This window comes from Anopheles moucheti, chromosome 2 (assembly GCF_943734755.1).
Source record: "Anopheles moucheti chromosome 2, idAnoMoucSN_F20_07, whole genome shotgun sequence".
NCBI classification, from domain to species: Eukaryota; Metazoa; Arthropoda; class Insecta; order Diptera; family Culicidae; genus Anopheles; species Anopheles moucheti.
This window is the reverse complement of record NC_069140.1, coordinates 19,155,720-19,176,343: the sequence shown is the minus strand read 5'-3', so window position 1 is coordinate 19,176,343 and position 20,624 is coordinate 19,155,720. Positions and strand designations below refer to the sequence as shown.

Sequence of the window (20,624 nt, the reverse complement as noted above, 5' to 3'; positions counted from 1 at the left end):
GATGGTACAATAGAATTGAGAAAATATTGCTTCCTCATCCGGCAGCGTTCGTTGGGATGAACATATTTTACAATGTAATAAAGAGAAACCCGCTGTTGGAGTTGTTACGTACGATGGTTGGTCGACTTGTATCGATTCATTCCTGCTGCTAGAGTGTCATACCGAGAGTGGAGTGCGTCCAGTTGGGCCACTAGTCACTTAATGAAATCGTTATGCAAATTCAAAGCGGACAAAATGCCAATGCTAACCTGCCCTACCCTACCACTTCTGTTACCACAAAAATTCTATCTCGTTGACAAGCAAACTGTTTCGCTCGCATGAACTACCATGCGGCTCCATCACTGTGAAAATGTGGAATATCATGAAACTCAAGCATAAAAATAAATTATATCCTTAGACTATTTGGGTTGCTGCAATAACATTTCTTATTGGATAAAGGATTAATGAGCGTTTAAAGCATATAACATATATCAACTTACTTGTGCTTTCCTTTGCACAAATTGCTACCATGCGCCTCCATCACTTTATAGTGTGAAATAAAGTGATGTTCAAACACAAAAGAAAACATGCTCCTGTGTCACTGTAAATGTACTTAACAGAAAAAGATTGAAAGATTGTTCTAAAAATAATACATGCACCAACATAACAACGCAATTGAAAATCTCGATCGTATCGAGACTTCGAGAGCAAAGGCTTTATTTTTATAGCCCGTATGTTCCGTACATGGTGTTTCGCTTTTTCCTGCCGGCATGCCTACATCGGATGGAAAAACCCTGGCTGCCTGGCAACCGTCTAGGGTTCATCAGCCGCTGGAGAAGCCAACATGATGTCGTGAGCAATGGCGCAACCGGACTGTAGTGTGGGCAGGAAAATCGACCATCCGGCACAGACGATGGTGTCATCGAATGAATAGCGTACCGGAACTGGTATCATTTTCCGACGCCCACGTGTGCGGTCTGCGACGGTGTAGATAAGAACGGGAAAAGAAGTACTTTTGTAAAATTTCATTCAACCTTCGAAAAAACCTGTATTAGATGAGCTTTGTACATTGGATCATTGGTTGTTTTTTTCATCAGTTGCTATCAAATAAAATACTCTAGAAACTTTCGAAAATAATGGTTTTTTTGTTGTTGTGTAGGTCGCTGCCGTTTGATGTGTTATAGAAAATGCTTTCGTTTATTTTCTTTTTCCATTTTCTATACACACTTTCATTAACCGATCAATCATCGTAACGTCTATTTGAAAGGCGATCCTTTTGAAAATCGAATCTCGGAATCGGGTTTTCCACTCAGTCAGGCTTCATTCAGGACCATGTGGGTGTACAATCGCTTTCACAGCACCGTATCGCTTACGTTACAGGGTTAAAAGCTGTTACCTATTGTCGTTATCGGGGAATTAAATAAATCATTTTTTTCTCACAATTCCCCGTCGGTTTTGGAGGATAAAAAAGCTCCGCGAGCTGATTACTTGGAACGAGATGGTTTCAATCGCTTTCATACCTTTTCATGAAAGCATAAGTGGGTTTTTTTCGTAGAAAGAATCACCTTAATATACCACAGCTCCACAACAACAAACGACATTCGCTTAGTGAACTTTTTTCACAGCTTTTCAGAAAATATTGTGGGAACGGAGCAGATAGCATTGAGTGGGAGGATCATTAAAAGTTTGACAAAATAAAAGCTTTTTCCCCTACACATGTGTTTCGTTATTCTAACATTTCAGAGATAATTTTTAAAATTTTTGTTCCACTAACACATGAAGTAAATTAAACGGACACCGAATTTCACGCCGGATATGAAGCATTTTATTAAGAAAAAGTCAACACCACATTTGATTGATGGTGTCTAATGCCGATGAGTACTCTAATTTTGGTGCAATATCGATCCATTTTAATCGCAATGATTGATCTTGATTCGGCACATTATAATAAGGCCATCGGTGTTGGCACAGTTCACAGCGCAATGGTATCAGGGCCGAACTAGTTGTGAGTGACTAGTGAAATTTTAAACCAAAATATCGTGTCCCGGTGTGGAGCGCGACGATGAACTGAACATGGCAACTTTATTTTATCACATGGATCAGCAAGTGGAAAAAAGGAATGCAATTTGATTGATCGCTTCGTATAATTGTAGATAAGTATCTAAGTCGTCTGACACGTGGAATGAGTGGACAAGGCAAAGACTAATCATTCAAATGAAAAGTAACATTACGCCCACTTACGTATTGGGAGTGTAAAATAAGCTGAGGGATGTTACCAGTTATTTAAAAAGTGACTTAATTTGGTACAAATAAACGTAAAACAAAACAATATTGAAACCCCTCGACCAATTTTGATCAACAAAGGAACATTTCGTTGATGTCACACATATTTTGCACAACAATTTACAAAACCATCCATCTCAGCTTCCCGGGATCGGGTTCCTTCCCTCGATTGCCTTTTGATACCGCGTGTGTGTGTGTGTGTGTGTCTGTATGTGTTTGATCATGTCAAACGAGTTGCTGTTGGTGTGTGTGACGAATTGACTAGACACTACTTTGCCCGCCATACGATACCTTTGCTACAAATCCACAGCACAGTAGAGCTCTGTTGTCTGCTGTTGGTCTTGTTGACTAACCTTCATGGGCAGGTCAACATGATAGCAGAAGGCAACAACACACACCCGAACATCCCCACCAAGAAAAAATCCACCTACAAAGGCGTCGCGTCCCCATCGCAGCAGGGAAAGTATATTTGGACGAAAGTACAAGTGTGGGATGACAAATTCTTAGCGGTGTTGTGAGTGGTGTAGTAACCTTCGGAAAAAATATCCCCCATGTCAGCAGATAGGACGTCATCGAAACGGTTGGAGCGTGTTTGGTTTTTGGTTTTTTTTTTCGTTCGTGTAAGGTTGGGCAGCCGCGTAGTGTGGACGAGATCCGCTATTTTTAGCACCGAATTTATGGTAATGAACTTACTTGCTCGATCAATTTCTAGGTCGATAATGCAAAAAGCGTTGCGAACTGGTTGCCCTCTAAAAATGAAATTTCACAAATAAATCACATCGATGCGTGCACATAATGGACCGGATGTGTTGTTTTTCTTGGAGAACTGTCACTAACTACTAGATCTACTGTTTTGATCGATTATCCGTGGCTCCGAGTAGAGTCATTGTTTTGACAACCAGAGAGATAAATGTCGTTTCAATTGCTGTCGTTCGGCTCCAGGTTTTGCTCTGAGCGTTATGCAATAGCCATTTAGTGTCCATCGACCGGGTGGGTAAAATCTAATTCCACAGCTCCTAATGTCTTCCCCGTAAAGGGGACACGTTGGGACTCCATTGGATTAGTCTCTGCGGAGCGCTCTACCCGAACTATAGACCGATAGTGCTGATGTGCGAAAATCAAAACCTGACGACTAGTTTTTGGCACTGTTTCGGAACTCTGCGCGCATTATTCATTGCGATGCTTGCTGACACTCCACCCTGCCCCATTCGTGGATGATTTGCGAAATCAATTGTTGATGGAAAACAGGAGTCCTGTTTGGCAATAAGGATTTGTTTTTTATTGTAATTTTAACATTTCAAAGACATTGTACGGCTCTATTTTTTTAATTAAACTGTTTAAATGTTTGTTTGCGTTCTATTTCAAATCGAGGATGTTAAATCCTTTCGAACTTCGACAACTGGGATCATCCTGGACAGGACTAGGATGAAAGAAGGAAGAAATGAAATGAAATATTCAAAGTTCACAACGTACGAAAAAGGTTCTTTCCTGCAAATACAGAGTTTCTAAAAACATAAGTACTAAACAGGCATGTTTCATTTATCAACGTCCTTAGCTTTTTCTTTGCTGCAATTTTGTTTTTTTTTTTGTTTATCGAGGCCCGCTTTCAGTTATTACACACCACTTGCTGCACACCGGGACAATAAAGATCCTTTTCCCATCTTCGGACCCCGTAGGCACATCATCGTGAAGGTGACAAGCGAAAAACGGTGGAAAACGAAACCCACAAAACGACAAGCAAATGTACGAAAAATGCCGCACAACAACCGCCGAACGACCGGCACAGCAATACGTATTTTGTGTACGGATCTACCAACACGCAACGGTGCCCAAGGCACCACGAAGCCGTAAGGTATTTATCGATTTAATAACAATCCTGTAGCTAAAAATAAATTATGCATAAACTTCACTTGCATACATTTTCGGTCGCTTTATCGCCACCCATCTCGGTGCTTCCACCGCAAACACACCGGGCGTTCTGGCCGTGTATCCTGTCCATTTTAGGATGGGGGGAAGGGGGAGGGGAAGGCGAAAGGCAAGGAGTCACGTTAACGAGGTCGGCGCCGATTTCCTTTGGAGCGTTTTGCTCGGACCAACACCACCAACACACGCAATCCTGGGGACCAGAACATTTAACTACACGCACTCACACACACACATACACGTACAAACAATCACATTCGATGTAATACAGTTGAGTTGGTTTTGTAAGGCGAAAGGAAAATTGCACAGTCGCAAATATCATCAGTGTGAAAAAGAAAACACTTTCTCGGCACACGACACTGACAGTTAGCTGTACTGGACGAGATTGTCAGCGTAAGGATGTGTGTGTGTGTATGTTTTTTTCATCGCTCGCCTTCTGCGATTCATTCATTTACGGGCTTGGGAAAAGCTCTCCCCACACACACCCACACACACATACACAAACACAAATACGCGCGCGCTTACGCATTGATGATTGCGAGACATGAAGTGCTGGATATACTACTGGAACATCCTTCAATCCACCCCCAACCGAATAAGCTTTTAAGGTGTTCCCGTTCATATCACATGTTAAAAAACGCACATGTTTATCTGTAAGTTGTTGGTTCTCTTCGACAGCGCTAACTTTATCACCGACTTTTTGCCGCCCGCCAAATGTGGCACAGTAAATGAAAGCTAAAACAACACCGCAGCTTGGTTGCTCCATTTTCCTCCTGGGGGGAGGACGGGATGGGGTGAGAAGAGGAAAAACGGGCCAACAAACTTCCAATCTGGTCCGTGGAAAACCGAGATACGCAAACGAAATGAGACCAGGCACACTTACACCACACTCAAAACTGCACAACGCTGATTTTACTTAAAACTCTACGGCAAAAACCACTGTTCTACGAACTGCGCGTCACTCCCGGGGTGTACAAAAAAAAAGAACGCCCCGTCGGCACTCCGGGATCGGTTTATTGCTACACCTAGCTTGGCAACGTTAAATCTGCAACTGCGAGCTGTGCAAGATTTTCCACAGGCTCGCCTTACCGCGGTAGAGAACGGACGTTGCGAGAGCACTGAGAAAAATTGTGTGCGGAAAATCAGCTTGTGAGAGCGATAGAGAGAGCGAGTACAACCGACACCTACACATGGACGCTTGGCTAGTAAATTGCCCTTATCCTGGGAGTGTGTGTGTGTGTGCGTTTGAGCGCGATATTGATTTTCCGACGGAACCAATACAATTTCAGGGGAATGCGAGAGCGCGAGAGACAGAGCGGGAAGAAAAGATGTATAAGGAAATTGGTTTTCATGTGACGGAATGATGCTGACGTTGGTGTAGCGCATGGTGTGTGGGAAACCGTGGGTGCGGCTCTGGCGAAAAAAAAAACAAGTTGCGCACGTGGAGAGAGCTATACAATTGTGCGGCGAGGCCACTGGCGCTCACTGTTGCTCGTGTTGCTCCCGGAAGCCGGGAAAACTGGTTACGCTCTTGCGGAAGCGAATGCTGGCCCGCTGGAAGGGGTTTTCATTATCAGCCAAACGCACACGTGCAGTGGTGGCGGTAACTTTTACGCATGATGCCACCTGTTTTCTCCGGTATTCATCGTTCAGGTTGTGTTTGGCTTGTTAATTTGATTTGAAAATGTCACCGGGTGTAAGTAATGGGTTTGAAAAGTTGGCTGATTCGCAATATCTTTACGGAATAAGAGTCTATCGGTATTGGAATGTTAGTGAATAATCGCTAAAAAGTGCAGCTTTCATTAATATAAACGAAAAATTGCGATCCAATCGAGGTATCATTAACTTGTTGGGGAGTAATGTTTAATAAGGAATTATGTTCGTGTTCGAAGAACACGTTTCAATCGCTTGGTTTAACAAATGCTATCGTTAAATAAATGGCCCACATGCTGGTGGACAATTTACATAAATTATTATAATTTTGATGGTTTATCAATACAAATTTAAACCTCAAAAAAATCTCTGTAATTGTCAAATTGAACGTCCATTTAGCTTCCCGCCGTATTTTTCTCACTGCCCATGCGTGATAACGTTTTTTTTTTCTCCTGCTGTATACTTTATTCAACCCAAAGCGAAACATAACTGTTGTGAAGGGTATTTTTGTATTAAAATTAGTCAAGATTTCGTATTTGCTTAAAGGAAATTGATGTTTTTGAATGGGAACAATGTAGTGTACATACATTTTCGTTTATTAATTTTCGTGGGCGAAAGACCCAATGTAATGGCTTTTAAATCAAGCACTATACTCGACTCGTCTAATTGTAATAACCGTTGCTGCGCATAAATAGTAAACCGCACTATTATGCCTATCAGTTTACGTACCCTCGCTTAAAAATGTGCATATTTTATTGGCGTTGTTTCTCTAAATCGTGCACCATCCCGATACACACACGCGCGCGCTAGTTTCGCGAGTTGATGATCAGTGTTCGATTGAATTTTACATCGGAAATGTTCACACACTCCAGCTGGTGCGTAGCTTCGTTAATGCCCACTACCATCTTAATCTCGGCAAATGTGCAATTGCTGTGCTCTTCGTTCAGTTTCGCACATCCCTCGATAAAAAACACCTCCCCGTCCTGGCACTCGTTCGGTATGCAGACCGGGGTTTTACCATTCGGTTCGATGTAAATGATCTTCCTAGTCGGACAGAATCCTTTGGTGTACAATTGATAGCACCTTTGCTCCAGCGGATGATACACGAACGCTGTGGGAAGTACCCCAGAAACCGAGAGAGAGAGGGATTTTTTACAGCGGAATTGCTAAATACAGCATTCACCATTCTGTACAACGGTGAAATGTGCTGATAACGAACCTACTGCCTTCACTTACTTGGCTTACAGTCGCATACCCAATCGTTCTCATGGTCCCCCGGATAGAGGATCTCGTTTTCGGCGCATCGTTTCGGGATGTAGAGGGGTGTACGGTTCTGCAAATAGATGAGAATTGGTTAGGAATGGGTGCACTTCATCTGACAATTGTTACTGTCTGATCTGAATCTGATTTACCCGAGCATTTTGCTTCGACTCTATGGCCGACTGTTCAGCTGGGTACGCGAAAAATTCCGTCTTGCTACTGTTATTGCTTTCCGTTTTCGATGCAGTATCACTAGCGGGCATTGAGCAGCCCTGTGCGATAAGGAACACAAAGCAGATCACTTTGGTGATGGTGTCGAAATATTGCTCCGTTCGTGTCATTGTTTAGTCTTTCGGCACGCAACTGATGTAGCCACTATAGATGTTTTTTTTACAAAACACCGCTTAAGGTCACCACTAACAATCCTTGCCTGGCCGGCAGCACGCAAGAAACTAAGTCGCACAACTGTTCGTTCTGCAGCTTCCGAGGCACACAGAGCACAGCGCAAGATCGCGATCGCACGCCGACACGTGCAAACCACGCGGCACGCCACACTCACACAAGAGAGTCAGCGAGCGTATGTTGATAGTGCCAAAACAGGCCCCAGCACGGAGTTCCTGTTTTAGCCAGTAACGCACCATCTCGGGTGGGAAACCCCTACAGCAAACCTAACCAGTCTTGGTTTGCGGGAACTGTGATGGGTGCGAGGTGGCTTGGGGAACGGCTCATGACACAAGGGCGCGAAACCCGCAGACGCGCTCGACGACCTTCGTCGAGACCCGCTGCGATCCATCCGATGAGCGGGGTAGTGGAAGACTCGTTGGACAACTTACGTCACCGTTGCCGAAGCCGTTTGTGATTCTAAGTCAACGTACGGTGTGCGATAGGCGAACTGACCGAGGAGCGAAACGGGTTTTAATTCTGTATTATTGTTAGCTATTATTTTACTTATACCGTGTCGTTTTAGTAAAACAGGCGTTAAAATTGTGAGGAAATAATCGAATACTATTTTAGAAACAATTGGAAAATATATCACCAGCGATTCATAGGACCTAATTTAAACTGGAACTGTACAACTGTAGAAAGAACTTAGTAGATTTTTTAAGGAATTAAACAAATTAATTTCTATTTTATAGTTTTTCTATGCAATATAAACATCCACTGCAAAATACACTGTGAATTAAGTTAATAATCGTAAATGAAAAAAAAAACTATTCTTCATTCCTGTAAGTATCAATACGATTGTACGTGATAGGGCAGGGTTGCTAGTAATTATTGCAATTACTAATAAACCAAAACCAAAAAACCCAACTGATTGCGATGCCATTCTTAATACAGAGGCGCTGAAAACAAGCATAACATTTTTTTTGCTTCAACGCTTGATGCGAATCTTATCATCACGAAGAGCACATCTGAGTGAAACGCCCCCCTCGGGATGATGATGAGGATCTGGCGAGTTCGTGCGATGGGTTTCGGTCCAGCCATTTCGTACCAGTCGTAAGTTGACCGGCGTCTTTAACGGATCGATCACAATGGCATTGTCGCGCTTCCTGGTTGTGTGTTCGGTTTTGGGAATTGCGATACTGCTGCAACCGTACGGTGGAGGTCAAATTTGGGCCCAGGAATTGTTTGCCTTTCCAGCGGATGTAGTAGTTAATCCGTACTTGGAAAACGCCCGTGTAAGTACTGGTTCGGTTCCCCTGCTGTGAAGTAGAATGAATCCCGCAGTTATCAGTACTGCAGCAAAAAGGTCAAGGAAAAAAGTAAAAAAAACACTGCAAAAATGATGTGAAGTGTGTTGCGTATGGCTTTAGAAAACAAAGGGATGCGTGTGCTAGCTAAAAGTAAAGTTGTTAACATTATACGCATTTACCACACCAATCGCAATGCATGAACCGGTATAGGAGCGCTGTGTTACGACACTAATTCAAATGGCAACTTAACCTTGAAAAACTAATATCTTGGTTAGATTAAAGAGCTGATCGATCACAGCGTATCGATCAGTTCCTGGAGTTAATGTACCCCAATCACGGACAAAGTTTTTTTTTACTTGACCTAAAATTCATTCGAAGGGGAAGTGAAAGTTATTAATGAGTCGCTTGTAAGGGAAAGTTAAAATGTCCAAAATGATCGAGGATGATCTTTGAAAAATTGTGTCAAAAATACCACTACCATTACCCGAAAGAAGTTTCTTTTGTAATCGTTTTGTTTTTATATCTCGTTTAAAGAATCGCACACCTGTTTACGTACCGGGTAAATGTAGTAAAAACGAAATTCTCTATCCTGGTGATCACGACAACGATTGGGTGTGTGACTGCAGACCAGGTTTGTAGCGCCTGAAGCATTTATCCTCTCTAAACCTACGAAAATAGGACTTATTTGTTATATTATTTGTAATTCCATATTTCAGGATATGTTTACGCCCCGCTCCAGGACAGTTGCTTCCAACTGTATCAGCAGGGTTACTGTCAGCCGGGAGAATACGTCGACTTAGAGAGACCGTCGATGATCGTTAAGTGTACGCGCAACATTTGTCCCGGCAAAAATGAAGTACCGTACATGAAAAAGTGCGTGCAGTTGCATCAGAACAATCGGTTATGTAAAATTGAGAAACGCATCAGCTGGGTGATCGCTGTAAATACTACTACGTTGGAGTTGGGTTGTGTACAGGGCACTACAGACATGCTCGAAGTGGGTGTGAACAATCGCAACACGGAGGATAATGATGAGACGCTTCCAATGCAGATGAAAAGGGAACCGGTCGTATACTTCGAAGGTGCCACACTGTGCCACATTGGTACGAAAGCAAAGCATAATGGGCAGTGCCATTGAAGTTGAGTACCTCTGTTGATCGCTTTCGCACAGCACAGTGCCGCTAACGTGTTTCAGTGTATTTACTGCAATAAACTATGGGTACACATCGTAAATGGGTGCGCCTATCGCTATGCATCTGATCGTTTCCTCATTTTAAGACTCTTTTCAGCAATTGTGTGTCGTTCGCCAGACTCTTCGGTCATATCCTCATCGTCTAGGTTTCGCAGGAGGCGCTGCTTATGCTTCTGACTCTCCACCGCCTGCATGAACGGTGATTGGTGGAATTCGGACCAGTTGATAAACTCATTGAATAACGTTAATACCTGCGTCGGCGTCAGTTCGCCGAACTCGGTATAAATGTTCATATTGTCGGCGTAATCGTTCGATGACAGAGGCGACGATTTCTGCAGCTGACTGGGTAACACGCTTGCAACCGGTGCTTTTTTTGTGGATCTTGGCGTATAGTTTGCGTTCAGTATTAGTCTGGCACCACAGTGTGGTATCCAGTGTCTGAAAATTGAACGAGTTGAATTAAGAATTTTCCGCATCCAGCGTTACAACTGCGCTTCCACTCACTCTAACGAAGGAATAATCCGATTTCGTCTGCTTACGTAATGTTGCGTTACGAACGAAGCAAACAGTCCCAGATTGTCGGGCAGCAGGTGCTCGTGTAGGTTTTTCCGTGGCATAATCTTTACCAGACACCACTCCTCGGTTCCATCTTCAATGAGCTTTTGGTGGAGTGTGCGGAACTTCTTCACACTACCACTAGTACACCAGGGTAGGAAGTGTTTGCGTGGTACCTTTCCCAACAATTCGTGCTCAAAGTAAACTTGAAACACGATCGTACTTCCCCGGTACAATTTGTATCCAGCAGCTGTGGTTGATGATATTTGCTGCAATGATATTAGTACATAGTTCAACCACATTCCCCTATTAATTAATTGTACAAAATAGTTTAACTTACTGCGTATAGTAAAGGTGACATCACTAGAAACATTTCATACCGTCCGAGGGAATAGAACTCGGATTGATGCGTGATTGAGTTCATGACGTAGCGCAAAAATTTCACCGTCCCGATTACAGAAAATAACCGGAAGCTGACTTCGTCGTTCAACTTCCGTTGTGGTATACCATCCAGCAGCTTTAAGACACGCCGACCGTTGTCTAACCCATCCAGATACGATAATCGCCACAAGCCATTGAAATCTCCTATTCGGAGCACATCTTTGGGCAGGTTAAGTGACGACTGTAGCCACATTTCAAAGGATGCATCCGTTTCGTAAAGGCGCAGATTGGTAACATTACGTTTCATAATTTGCTCAGTGAGTAGTCCAGGACCAGGATTTACTTCCACCAGCAAGCGATCAGGCGGTAGATCTTTAGTAATAACGTTTGCGATTTGTTCGGCCGTTGTTCGATTCGCGACGTAAAATCGTTCCGTGTTTAGCGTGCTTTTTCGCAGTATCGATGGTGGAAAGTGTTTCAATACGGACGCATCCATTCCTTCGGCGTTTTGAAAGTGTTCGAGTATATTTTTTGGTACAGCAATGTCGGTTGATTTGGTTGTTGCTTTCGGTTTTTGGGTACGCGCTGTTTTGGGTTTAAGCGATGCTGCATCGTACACTATCATTCGATACAGCGAAGTTTTAATGTTTCTCCACCGGGCAAATAGATTTCGAGAAATGTGTAAACTGTTGCCGGTCATATTTATGCTGTGCGTATAATTTTTCAGCAAGCACCACGAGATTATATTGTGGATCTGTACGAGAGTAAAATATTTGTTATGTTCTCCAGTTCCTCGTAAAGAATACAATTGCGCTGAATGCAGATTTATCCCGATATAAACGTTACACAGTTTTGGAACCACGAGTTTCCCTCCGTTTATTTACAAACTGTTGCAAATGAACGGCTCGGGGTGTTATGATCTGGAAAGTCATATCAATTTTGACAACGCGATGCGGTCGTCCTATAGTTACAACCGATCATTCGAAACTTCAAATCCAAGATTCGTATACATATTTGTGTGGTGAACTGAAACAATTTATGTTGGCATTTAACATTCTCAAACTTATTACCTAGCACTTTGCTTGGTACTGCAAAAGCTTTAATAAATTCGTTCTTTTGTTAATCCTTTCGCATCCTTTAGCCTAATTGTAATGCGTTAGATAATTTGTAACGTTTCTATCAACCTCGATTTCTAGCACCGGCAGTGCTCGAATGTACGCAGTCACAACAGCTGCCCGAATTGTTCGTTAGGACGTGGCCGAATTAATACCGATGCAATTCCACGCGTCAACATAACTTCAAAATAACTTCATTAAATGTAACATCGTCCAGCGTACGTGCTGTTTCTGCGTTTATTCTGCTGCCGCGTCTAGTTGTAAATAGTGTTACCGAGTGTAGCTACCGGAGTAAAACGACGTACTCTTGTTACAATCGTTACAATGCAAAAGTTTTTCGTACTACTGCTGCTGGCGTTGCCAGCCGTCCTGCTGACGGTGAATACCGGTAAGTTGAGGAGAAAAGCGTGTGCGAAAGAACCGCTTTGCGTGATTTTCAACGTGGCACAAGCCTCGTTGTTATGGTGAAAGTGATATCGTGTGCATTAACCCATTGCCCCATTACGCGCAGGATCTAGTCCGTTCGCCTTTGCCGCAGAAGATGAGCTGGATGAGGAGCTGGTTGATGTGGAAACGGAAGATGCCGCTGTCGTGGCAGATGAAACGGAACCGGAGGATGAACCCGAAACGACAAAGTCACCGGATGCGGACACGTACTTGCTCTTCACACGGCCATTACATGCGACCGGTTCGCAGCTCGAGCTACCCGCTGGTTACCCGGTGGAGTTCTTGGTTGGTTTCACCAACAAGGGCGAATTTGAGGATTTCGTCGTCGAATCGGTCGAGGCTTCATTCCGGTACGCCATGGATTTCAGTTACTTCATCCAGAACTTCTCGGCCGTCCCTTACAACCGTGAGGTGAAGCCGGGTCATGAAGCGACGGTTTCGTACTCGTTCTTGCCCACCGAATCGTTTGCCGGGCGTCCGTTTGGGCTGAACATTGCTCTCAACTATCGTGACGGCCGTGGTAATCAGTTCAGCGAGGCGGTATTCAACGAAACCGTTCAAATTACCGAGGTCGACGAGGGACTGGATGGTGAAACGTTCTTCCTGTACGTGTTCTTGGCTGCCATCGTGATTCTGCTGCTGGTGCTCGGCCAACAGTTCCTGGGATCGTACGGCAAGCGGAAACGTCCGACAGCTGCCCGCAAGGTCGTTGAAACGGGCACTGCCAGCACGAAGGATGTAGACTACGAATGGATTCCATCGGAAACGTTGAAGCAGCTGCGTAAGTAGATTACACAGCCATCAAATACGATGCCACTCACTGATGGAACCCTTTTCTTGCTCTCAACAAACAGAAAACTCCCCCAAGGGTGCTCCCAAGTCTTCGCCGAAGCAGAGTCCTCGGCAGCGAAAGGCAAAGGCTGGCGTGCAGTAATTGCACCATGTCGTCGTGCGTTACAATGAAAGACTCGCCAGCGCCACTCCATTCCGTGCTGGATCTGAATTGTGTGCGCTTTATCACCACAACTCATCCCTTCCCGTACCTTCTTTTCCACCACAGCGTCGTTTCGCAAGCATCGTTTCATTTCCTTTAGTGATTTACAACGCAGTGTCGCTGTCATCTCCCTTGACTCCTGCGCTCGGTAACTTAGAATAATACCGCTGTACACTCTTGAGACTGCAACCGAATGAGAATGGTCAGTGAGCGTAAATGGAAACGCGTGCAAGCAAGTTAATGGTAGCAACAACACCTTCGCAAAAGGACATTGACATTAGGCAGCAGGCAAATGATTTGAGGCTTCCAGCGATCGTGATCGTATGATCTTCTTACCCATCGTACGATCATGAAAGTAAGCACAACAAAACAAAAGCCCTATTAGTTATCACATTTGGGGAGTGCATTTAGCGCTTCCAGCACGTGCTCGTTCGGTAGAAATTATATTACGCTTCTGCATAATTTGTTCGTCGTTGGACTATCCTTTCGATAGCGAAACGCGCATCATCATCACCTCAGAGAACGCTGCTGCAAAAGCACAATTATGGAGGAAACTTTACTCAGCGGAGAGTCCGATAGAAAATGTTTTTTTCTTTCTTTATCCGTAGTTGAACTGTTTATACTACTAATTTAATGAGAATGCGTGAGTACAGAGAAATAAAAGAGGAGAACAATATACTTGATTTTTCGTCTTTGCGTCTAGAATGTGGTGATTATTGGAAAGAAACGGTACTATTAAGAAATTGTTCTTGGAGAGCTAATTTTAATACAGCAGCGCTTGTTGTTCAAATTAATATAAACAATTAAATGACTTCCAAAGGAAAAACAAATTGTTTATCCACAATCCTCGCCTTTAACTGCTCATCCAACAGAAAGTGTTGTTGCATGTTTGATCGCGATGTTAGCGACATGGTTGATAGCAAAGCCACACGAGCTTGTATGCAGGAATGCAAATCGAAAAATCCGTTGGTTGCGATTGATTTCAGAAAAGCAAAATGCAAAATGCTAAAAGCTATGCAAATCTAACCGGCTGTGCATAAATTATTAATATTATTATATAAAATTTGCGTTGTTTGTTTAAAGGGATACTTAAGGGTATAAAAGAATCGAAATTCACAACTTAGTAACTCGCTCATTCTGTATTGCAAAACGTACTGGACTATATTCCTGTTATCAAGATTGTCCCGGTTAGGAAGCTTCGTGTTATTTCCGGGCAACTTGGATTACTAGTCACGGTGATGAACCGATCTGGTATGCCCAAAGCACGAACAACGACCATTGAGTTTTGATACTGTGCCCTCATGTATCCGCCCGCAATGATGGTCCAAGGACAACCCGTTCGAAAGATATTTGTGGATCGATCGATCGACGCGCGACAGGAACCGACTCTTGCACCGGGAATTCCATAGGAAAATTGGACAAATGTGGTTGCAGATCTGCTACGGTTTGTTCAGCACCAGCAAGATCTATCAACCCCGCGTACATTTTGGTTCGAAGCTGTGCCTAACGTCCTTGCATATATTTCAGATGCTGCATTGCAGGCCGACCACCTTGCTGTACTGGTCGACACAGTTCTGCTCGAACAGTCACCCGGCACAATGCATCAGAGTATGAGCGATCTCCCGCCAGGATATGCGATGTGCGCCATATTCACGTGAAGAAATAAGAAGTTTTAATAGTAAAATAAGAAGTTTTATACAGATGAAGTTATTATTAGCACTGCTAGCATGTTTTAAGCTAGATTGCTTGAACCCAATCGGGCTGAATTTTATTATAGTGAACGTAACTTTAGAATTGTAACGCCCTTAGAATAATGTCAAGGTGTCAAGTGCTTTTTGTTAGAAAATATTAATAATTGGATCTGTTTGGATATTTGTAAATCTGTTGAACTCATAACCCCATGTTAACATAACCAATTTCAAAGCTATGTTTTTCCAGTTTTTCAGTTTAATGAAATTTAACGATCATTGTTTAAATATATTTTTCTAAAACATACATCATTTTTTCAATACTGTTGGCTATACGTATGCTCTATGAATATTTTTCTAATACAATCTTAAATAATTTAAAAATTAACAATCTCCTAATATTAAATCAATAAAAATACAAATTCTAATCTATTGAACAAAGCTACTGATTTCGGATAATTGCTAGCAGTGCTAAAAATAATTTCATCTGTATAAAGCTTCTTATTTTAGACGTGGAAATCATAATCTATAAGGATTAATGAATCTTTTGAGAATCGACTTATGATTTGAATGATTCCTCGTTAAAGATTCATATGAATGACTCTTCGCCAGCGGCGGATCAAACGGTAGGCGGAGTAGGCGGTCGCCTAGGGCCTCGCCGTGTTGGGGGCCCCAAACAACTTGTGCCGATTGCGCGATTTTTGGAAATTTAGCAGCAGAGTTAATTTATAGCATAAAATCTAATTAAAAAGGTAGAAAATTGGTTATCCTTGGTTAGGTAATTTTTTTTTATTTGATTAGCTATATCGGCCCGGTTACACGGCTACGCAAGAGAAGTATGCAGTGTATTCAAACTCCTTCTTCTTTATCGGCACGACATCTTCAGGATGTTTAAGCCTATCATTTCTTTTTTTTTACTTTATTTACCCGCAGGATAGTCAGTGCTGCGTACGGAGGTTTGGTGGTCCAAATGAAAATTTTCCGTGGTCCGATCTTGTACAGACCGACTGCGCTACCAATACACCATCTGGCCGCCCCGTGAACCCTTATATGCCCTTTTACTTCAACCTATTCATGTATTCTATTTCTTGAACGGGATTTTTTCATCTGTTCGTAAATGATCCTACCGTTAGATGCTAGAATAGAAACCATGCTTGTTTTCTCTACCGCAATATTCGCAAGCTATTGCCATTGCGATACTCGTGGTGTGGTATTGTTTTCTCTCCCCGATTGAACCGTGAAAATGTCCAGCCTGCGTGTTTCGAAACAGTATTGTGGTGGAGTATTGCAGCGGCGGATCAAACGGTAGGCGGAGTAGGCGGTCGCCTAGGGCCTCACGGTGTTAGGGGCCCCAAAAAATTGGTACCGATTGTGCGATTTGTGGAAATTTAGCAGCAGAGTTAATTTATAGCACAAAATCTAATTAAAAAGGTAAATAATTGATCAAAAATATCCTTGGATTTTATATATCTTTGGTTATATAAAACATTTGTTTCTATTTGATTAGTTATATCGGCCCGGTTACACGGGTACGCAAGAGAAGTATGCAGTGTACTCAAACTCCTTCTTCTTTATCGGCACGACATCTTCAGGATGTTTAAGCCTACCATTTCTGGCTTTTTTTTACTTTATTTACCCGTAGGATAGTCACCGGAAATAATAAGCAGCGTGGAATACATTTGCCCATCACTATTGCATTGCATACTATCAAACCCGTGAGAGCGATCGCTAATGTAAGATCGATAAAACGGAAAGCATCCTTCATCTAGCTCAAACTTCCCGTCGGCTGGTACGAAATTCCATTCAAAACCAGCTGATTTCAGCTTCCCGATACCAGGAAACCATCCACGAAAGAGGTAGCACCTTGTACATCAATTTTGCTCAAAAACCGCCGAAAGGTATACAATATTTAAAACTAACTTTCGCGTTGGTCATGAAAATTTTCTTGGAAAACTACCAGTTTTCGAATGTATAGTACCAGGAGAGCATCCACGGAAGAGGTAGCTCCTGGTATTGCGCCGGAAGGTATGCAATCAACTTGCAATGCAATACGCCGTAAGGTATGCAATGTTTAAACACTAACTTTTCATACAAACCAGCTGTTTTCAGATTTCCGATACCAGGAGAGCATGTTTTTCAAGAGGTAACACCTGGTACCAGCAGAACAAGATGGCGCCCAATAATTCATGAAATGTTTCATGAATGAAATTTTCATGAATGAAATTTTCATAAATGAAATTTTCATGAATGAAATTTTCATGAATGAAATTTTCATGAATGAAATTTCCATGAATGAAAATTTCATTCATGAAAATTTCATTCATGAAAATTCCGTGAATGAAATTTCCATTAATGAAATTTTCATGAATGAAATTTTCATGAATGAAATTTTCATGAATGAAATTTTCATGAATGAAATTTTCATGAATGAAATTTTCATGAATGAAATTTTCATGAATGAAATTTTCATGAATGAAATTTTCATGAATGAAATTTTCATGAATGAAATTTTCATGAATGAAATTTTTATGAATGAAATTTTTATGAATGAAATTTTCATGAATGAAATTTCCATGAATGAAATTTTCATGAATGAAATTTTCATTCATGAACATTTCATGAATGAAATTTTCATGAATGAAATTTTCATGAATGAAATTTTCATGAATGAAATTTTCATGAATGAAATTTTCATGAATGAAATTTTTATGAATGAAATTTTTATGAATGAAATTTTTATGAATGAAATTTCCATGAATGAAATTTCCATGAATGAAATTTTCATGAATGAAATTTTCATGAATGAAATTTTCATGAATGAAATTTTAATGAATGAAATTTTTATGAATGAAATTTTCATGAATGAAATTTTCATGAATGAAATTTCCATGAATGAAATTTTTATGAATGAAATTTTCATGAATGAAATTTTCATGAATGAAATTTTCATGAATGAAATTTTCATGAATGAAATTTTTATGAATGAAATTTTTATGAATGAAATTTTCATGAATGAAATTTTCATGAATGAAATTTCCATGAATGAAATTTTTATGAATGAAATTTTCATGAATGAAATTTCCATGAATGAAATTTCCATGAATGAAATTTTTATGAATGAAATTTTTATGAATGAAATTTTCATGAATGAAATTTCCATGAATGAAATTTTTATGAATGAAATTTTCATGAATGAAATTTCCATGAATGAAATTTCCATGAATGAAATTTTTATGAATGAAATTTTCATGAATGAAATTTTCATGAATGAAATTTCCATGAATGAAATTTCCATGAATGAAATTTTTATGAATGAAATTTTCATGAATGAAATTTCCATGAATGAAATTTTTATGAATGAAATTTTTATGAATGAAATTTTCATGAATGAAATTTTCATGAATGAAATTTTTATGAATGAAATTTTTATGAATGAAATTTTCATGAATGAAATTTTCATGAATGAAATTTCCATGAATGAAATTTTTATGAATGAAATTTTCATGAATGAAATTTTCATGAATGAAATTTTCATGAATGAATTTTCCATGAATGAAATTTTCATGAATGAAATTTTCATGAATGAAATTTCCGTGAATGAAATTTCCATGAATGAAATTTTTATGAATGAAATTTTCATGAATGAAATTTCCATGAATGAAATTTCCATGAATGAAATTTTTATGAATGAAATTTTCATGAATGAAATTTTCATGAATGAAATTTCCATGAATGAAATTTTTATGAATGAAATTTTTAGGAATGAAATTTTCATGAATGAAATTTTCATGAATGAAATTTCCATGAATGAAATTTTTATGAATGAAATTTTCATGAATGAAATTTCCATGAATGAAATTTTTATGAATGAAATTTTTATGAATGAAATTTTAATGAATGAAATTTCCATGAATGAAATTTCCATGAATGAAATTTTTATGAATGAAATTTTCATGAATGAAATTTTCATGAATGAAATTTTTATGAATGAAATTTTTATGAATGAAATTTTCATGAATAAAATTTTCATGAATTAAATTTCCATGAATGAAATTTTTATGAATGAAATTTTCATGAATGAAATTTTCATGAATGAAATTTTCATGAATGAATTTTCCATGAATGAAATTTTCATGAATGAAATTTTTATGAATGAAATTTTTATGAATGAAATTTTCATGAATGAAATTTCCATGAATGAAATTTTCATGAATGAAATTTCCATGAATGAAATTTTCATGAATGAAATTTTCATTCATGAACATTTCATGAATGAAATTTTCATGAATGAAATTTTCATGAATGAAATTTTTATGAATGAAATTTTTATGAATGAAATTTTCATGAATGAAATTTTCATGAATGAAATTTTCATGAATGAAATTTCCATGAATGAAATTTTTATGAATGAAATTTTCATGAATGAAATTTTCATGAATGAAATTTTCATGAATGAAATTTTCATGAATGAAATTTTCATGAATGAAATTTTTATGAATGAAATTTTTATGAATGAAATTTTCATGAATGAAATTTTCATGAATGAAATTTCCATGAATGAAATTTCCATGAATGAAATTTTCATTCATGAACATTTCATGAATGAAATTTTCATGAATGAAATTTTCATGAATGAAATTTTCATGAATGAAATTTTCATGAATGAAATTTTCATGAATGAAATTTTCATGAATGAAATTTTCATGAATGAAATTTTTATGAATGAAATTTTCATGAATGAAATTTTCATCAATGAAATTTTCATGAATGAAATTTCCATGAATGAAATTTTCATGAATGAAATTTCAATGAATGAAATTTTCATGAATGAAATTTTATGAATGATCATGAAATGTTTCATGAAATGTTTCATGAAATATTTCATGAAATATTTCATGAAATATTTCATGAATTTTTCATGAAATATTTCATGAAACATTTCATGAAACATTTCATGAAATATTTCATGAATTGTTGGGCGCCATCTTGCTCTGCTGGTACCAGGTGTTACCTCTTGAAAAACATGCTCTCCTGGTATCGGAAATCTGAAAACAGCTGGTTTGTATGGAAAGTTGGTGTATAAACATTGCATACCTTACGGCGGAAAATTGGTTGCAAAGTTAGTGTATAAGCATTGCATACCTTACGGCGCAGTACCAGGAGCTACCTCTTCCGTGATGCTCTCCTGGTACTACACATGCGAAAACTGGTAGTTTTCGAAGAAATTTTTCTCCACCAACGGGAAAGTTAGTTTTAAATATTGTATACCTTTCGGCGGTTTTTGAGCAAAATTGATGTACAAGGTGCTACCTCTTTCGTGGATGGTTTCCTGGTATCGGGAAGCTGAAATCAGCTGGTTTTGAATGAAATTTCGTACCAGCCGACGGGAAGTTTGAGCTAGATGAAGGATGCTTTCCGTTTTATCGATCTTACATTAGCGATCGCTCTCACGGGTTTGAT

General features: G+C 39.8%; 5 protein-coding genes across 5 annotated transcripts in view; 2 read left to right on the top strand and 3 right to left on the bottom strand.

Moving 5' to 3' along the window:
• Positions 1-5,169, bottom strand: part of LOC128310801 (uncharacterized) — a 34,366-nt gene extending 29,197 nt beyond the window's left edge. The window contains exon 1 of the mRNA XM_053047522.1: positions 5,069-5,169. The gene's annotated coding sequence lies outside the window, so the exon portion shown is untranslated. The remainder of the gene's footprint in view (positions 1-5,068) is intronic.
• Positions 5,170-6,365: 1,196 nt separating this feature from the next.
• Positions 6,366-7,475, bottom strand: LOC128297898 (uncharacterized). The gene is made up of 3 exons (XM_053033613.1): positions 7,251-7,475; positions 7,075-7,171; positions 6,366-6,949 (listed from the first exon to the last, which is right to left on the bottom strand). Exons 1-3 carry the CDS (start codon positions 7,437-7,439, stop codon positions 6,645-6,647), a joined length of 591 nt encoding a protein of 196 aa, XP_052889573.1. The 5' UTR covers positions 7,440-7,475; the 3' UTR covers positions 6,366-6,644.
• A 1,064-nt stretch (positions 7,476-8,539) lies between these two features.
• LOC128299279 (uncharacterized) lies at positions 8,540-10,047 on the top strand. Its single transcript, XM_053035187.1, has 4 exons — positions 8,540-8,550; positions 8,594-8,777; positions 9,327-9,423; positions 9,509-10,047. The coding sequence occupies exons 1-4, from the start codon at positions 8,540-8,542 to the stop codon at positions 9,928-9,930; spliced, it is 714 nt and encodes a 237-aa protein (XP_052891147.1). The 3' UTR covers positions 9,931-10,047.
• LOC128309902 (dimethyladenosine transferase 2, mitochondrial) lies at positions 9,942-11,729 on the bottom strand. The gene is made up of 4 exons (XM_053046400.1): positions 11,540-11,729; positions 10,880-11,233; positions 10,489-10,808; positions 9,942-10,422 (listed from the first exon to the last, which is right to left on the bottom strand). The coding sequence occupies exons 1-4, from the start codon at positions 11,618-11,620 to the stop codon at positions 10,041-10,043; spliced, it is 1,137 nt and encodes a 378-aa protein (XP_052902360.1). The 5' UTR covers positions 11,621-11,729; the 3' UTR covers positions 9,942-10,040.
• Positions 11,730-12,185: 456 nt separating this feature from the next.
• Positions 12,186-14,159, top strand: LOC128309997 (translocon-associated protein subunit alpha). The gene is made up of 3 exons (XM_053046524.1): positions 12,186-12,423; positions 12,547-13,263; positions 13,337-14,159. Exons 1-3 carry the CDS (start codon positions 12,360-12,362, stop codon positions 13,414-13,416), a joined length of 861 nt encoding a protein of 286 aa, XP_052902484.1. The 5' UTR covers positions 12,186-12,359; the 3' UTR covers positions 13,417-14,159.
• The last annotated feature ends 6,465 nt before the right edge of the window (positions 14,160-20,624 follow it).

What these genes read in the sequence shown, in the direction of transcription:
- LOC128297898 (XM_053033613.1), bottom strand. Translation starts at nt 7,439, where the DNA reads ATGACACGAACGGAGCAATATTTCGACACCATCACCAAAGTGATCTGC. An exon ending in AGTCGAAGCAAAATGCTCGG is followed by an intron (nt 7,172 to 7,250) that starts GTAAATCAGATT and finishes ATCTATTTGCAG; the next exon opens with AACCGTACACCCCTCTACAT. An exon ending in GGTATGCGACTGTAAGCCAA is followed by an intron (nt 6,950 to 7,074) that starts GTAAGTGAAGGC and finishes TACTTCCCACAG; the next exon opens with CGTTCGTGTATCATCCGCTG.
- LOC128309902 (XM_053046400.1), bottom strand. Translation starts at nt 11,620, where the DNA reads ATGACCGGCAACAGTTTACACATTTCTCGAAATCTATTTGCCCGGTGG. An exon ending in CTTCGCTGTATCGAATGATA is followed by an intron (nt 11,234 to 11,539) that starts GTGTACGATGCA and finishes CTACTCACTGAG; the next exon opens with CAAATTATGAAACGTAATGT. An exon ending in TGTCACCTTTACTATACGCA is followed by an intron (nt 10,809 to 10,879) that starts GTAAGTTAAACT and finishes ATATCATTGCAG; the next exon opens with CAAATATCATCAACCACAGC.
- LOC128299279 (XM_053035187.1), top strand. An exon ending in CGTACTTGGAAAACGCCCGT is followed by an intron (nt 8,778 to 9,326) that starts GTAAGTACTGGT and finishes TCTCGTTTAAAG; the next exon opens with AATCGCACACCTGTTTACGT. An exon ending in GGTGTGTGACTGCAGACCAG is followed by an intron (nt 9,424 to 9,508) that starts GTTTGTAGCGCC and finishes TCCATATTTCAG; the next exon opens with GATATGTTTACGCCCCGCTC.
- LOC128309997 (XM_053046524.1), top strand. Translation starts at nt 12,360, where the DNA reads ATGCAAAAGTTTTTCGTACTACTGCTGCTGGCGTTGCCAGCCGTCCTG. An exon ending in CCTGCTGACGGTGAATACCG is followed by an intron (nt 12,424 to 12,546) that starts GTAAGTTGAGGA and finishes CATTACGCGCAG; the next exon opens with GATCTAGTCCGTTCGCCTTT. An exon ending in GGAAACGTTGAAGCAGCTGC is followed by an intron (nt 13,264 to 13,336) that starts GTAAGTAGATTA and finishes CTCAACAAACAG; the next exon opens with AAAACTCCCCCAAGGGTGCT.